Genomic DNA, 2,815 nt, shown 5'->3' with positions numbered 1-2,815 from the left:
CCATCACGTACATATTTTTCACAAAATGTCATAATGCAATACATAAAAGAAAAACCACAACAAGTAGTTTTGAGACTAAAAGATGTAGATTTCACACAAAAAAATCAGGATGAATGAGGATGCACATTTATTTGACATCAGTGTTCTTCCCTTTTCTGTAGTTTGTTTGTATTTTTGTTAACAAATATAATAATAAAAAATGTTCATTGTGATAAATGAAATAATAATTTCATCCAAGTAAGAGTTTTTTTCTTCCCAATTTGTAAAAAATCCTTACATGATAAAAAAAAATATATTATTTTTTAAATCTGCATAGCTGAATTATGGAAAATCCAAAACAACTTTTATGAAGTTTAAATTCACAGACCTGTGTAATTTATTGGTTGAATGAAATCAATTAAGGAGCTCAATGATTAATCAGTCGTGAAATTCACATATTTACCAGCTATACCTTTCACTTGACTTATTACTGGAAACATTCTTGAACAATTCTGTTGTTTCTTTACAATCATAGCTGAGTATTTAGCAGATTCCATGTGTCTATCATGTTCATGGACTTTCTTTTTGGTTAATTTGAGAACTTGATTACTTAGAAATGTTCATTAAGAAAAGTTAATATTAGTTATATATACATATTGTGTATTTTCATTTATACTTTGCTGCCTCAAGATATTTTACTGGTCACTAAATGAAGTCCAAATGAATAAGTTTCTCTAAATTGTAAGTGAAAAAAAATTATTTATTTATAATATAATTTTTTATCTTTACTTGTAGTAAGCTAATTTAGTCAAACCCAACAGTATGCTTTTTTTTTCTCAATTATATTTGAATTTTTTTGCATTTGGAAACTTTATTATTATTTTATTAGTTGAATATTTAACTAGTTAAACATTTTCCACCCTAATGTTAAAGACATTCAAATATTTCAGAGAAAGTATCAGTGAGGAATGATGCAGTGGCAGAATTAGATCGTATGATGAGACTAAAAAAGCCTCTAGCTCCAAACCAGTCAAATAATATAGATAATTTGATGAATGCAAGCCCAGGTGATACAGGACCTTCTTCATCACCACAGATGTAAATTCTGAATTAGTTCTGAAAAATGTGCCAATGAAGATCATCATCATCATCATCAAGGAGTAGTCCCCTTATTTTCGAAGCATGGTGACTTTTGAATTGCTCTTAACAGGCCAATGTGTGTTATATACATGTTTTCTCACCTATCATCATGAAGGTGTATTACAGCCAACATATATATATTAACAAATGGTTCCTGTAGGCTTCCATTGTAAATGTTTTGAAACACTTTATTTTCCTTCACCTTTTGAAAATAAATGCTTAAAAACAAAAGTGTAGGTGATCTTAACTGTTTTTACTTTGTAGACAAGTATTTTCTCTTCTGGGTGTAAAGTGAAAACAAAACTGATCTGAACTTTAATAAATTATTTTTTTGCACCCTAAACCAGTTGTTTAAAGTACAAATGTTCTGTATTATAATAAAGTTAAAATATTAATGAAATAAATAAATAAATGATGTTAAAATAAATGAATGATAATATATTATTAATACCCTAATTCTGGTTTGCAAATGAAAAATAATTTTGATAATAATTATGCTTCACTTATATAATCTAGTTCATATCATAACAGTTATTGTTAATACAATGAATGATATAAATAACACCAATACCACTACTATGTCTCTGGTATCCTAGCTTGCCTGATGATCCCAGAAATTGGCTAAAACGTTTCATTAACACTGGATATGGGAGATAATGTGTAGATGACATATATATTCTTCTTTGCTTTCAGTCATAAGTTCTTATCTTACAATATGTAAATTGTTATGCTCAGTCTCAGGATTCAATTGATTACTTAAAATGACCATTTCGCAATTTGAGCATGTCAAAATTATCAAAGACAGAAATAAAATGTAATTTCAGTGTTTGTGCGAATTATTTTGCTCAAAATGAATATTTTATGTTCATTCAATAAAAAATATGTTTTATTTGAAAACATTATATTCCACTTGATAAATAATTTTAAGACCCTGAAATTCATTGCTATTTGCAGATTACGTGACGTCTTCAAACTCAGTTCATGAACTGCAATAACTCCAAGCATCATTTGCTGTTGGACTATATTACTTCACATAAAAAATGAAGCAGATGTCTCTTCTTTCCTGTTTTGTTCTTTGCCTTTTTGTATTTTAGATTTTGCAATTTGTTTAAATCACTTCATATAAAGACCAAAGCATGTGACTCTTTTTTTTTCTCTTTTGTTCTTTGCTTAACTGGTATTTTGAGTTTTGCAAGAACTATTCATATAATTATTTTTCATGCAGGAAGTTAACTCAGTGAGATTGTGACCTCATTTGCAATGGTAACTCAAACATTAAACTTCAAGGGAATTTGAAGTAAAGTTCTTGCTTTGTTATTTAGAATATACAGTTTTAGAGGAAAAAAAATAGCACAGTTAAAAATGATTTTTCTATACTGTGAGGCTACTGTATATACATAGTACTACAACTGCAAAGCCAAACAAATGTCATTACAATGTTTCCGAAAAATATAATCTTAATATGCTTATTAAGCATTTAATATTGTCATAGAAGGATGACCTACCACATTTTAAAAAACTTATTAGACAGCTCTAGAATGTTTTGGGGCTGGACTTTCGAGACCACTTCATAAAAGATTTCTTTCCTGATAAAGCTTTACTTGTCTGTCACTTTCCTTGTCTTGTTGGCATCACCACATGACCTGCCACTTTTTTTCTCTCACATTCTGGCTCTAACCATTCCAATGTCTTCTCC

The 2,815-nt window shown here is 28.8% G+C and overlaps 1 protein-coding gene across 2 annotated transcripts in view; it reads left to right on the top strand.

Moving 5' to 3' along the window:
* The window catches only part of LOC106457056 (cytoplasmic dynein 1 light intermediate chain 2-like), a 41,475-nt gene extending 40,166 nt beyond the window's left edge, over positions 1 to 1,309 (top strand). For both annotated transcript variants that reach the window (XM_022382873.1, XM_022382872.1), the window contains exon 12: positions 930 to 1,309. In XM_022382873.1, the coding sequence (XP_022238581.1) occupies positions 930 to 1,081 (152 nt within the window). In that variant the 3' untranslated portion in view covers positions 1,082 to 1,309. The remainder of the gene's footprint in view (positions 1 to 929) is intronic.
* The last annotated feature ends 1,506 nt before the right edge of the window (positions 1,310 to 2,815 follow it).

This window comes from Limulus polyphemus, unplaced genomic scaffold, assembly GCF_000517525.1.
Source record: "Limulus polyphemus unplaced genomic scaffold, Limulus_polyphemus-2.1.2 Scaffold287, whole genome shotgun sequence".
Taxonomy (NCBI): Eukaryota; Metazoa; Arthropoda; class Merostomata; order Xiphosura; family Limulidae; genus Limulus; species Limulus polyphemus.
The sequence above is the reverse complement of the archived record's forward strand: the minus strand, read 5'-3'. Positions and strand labels throughout refer to the sequence as shown.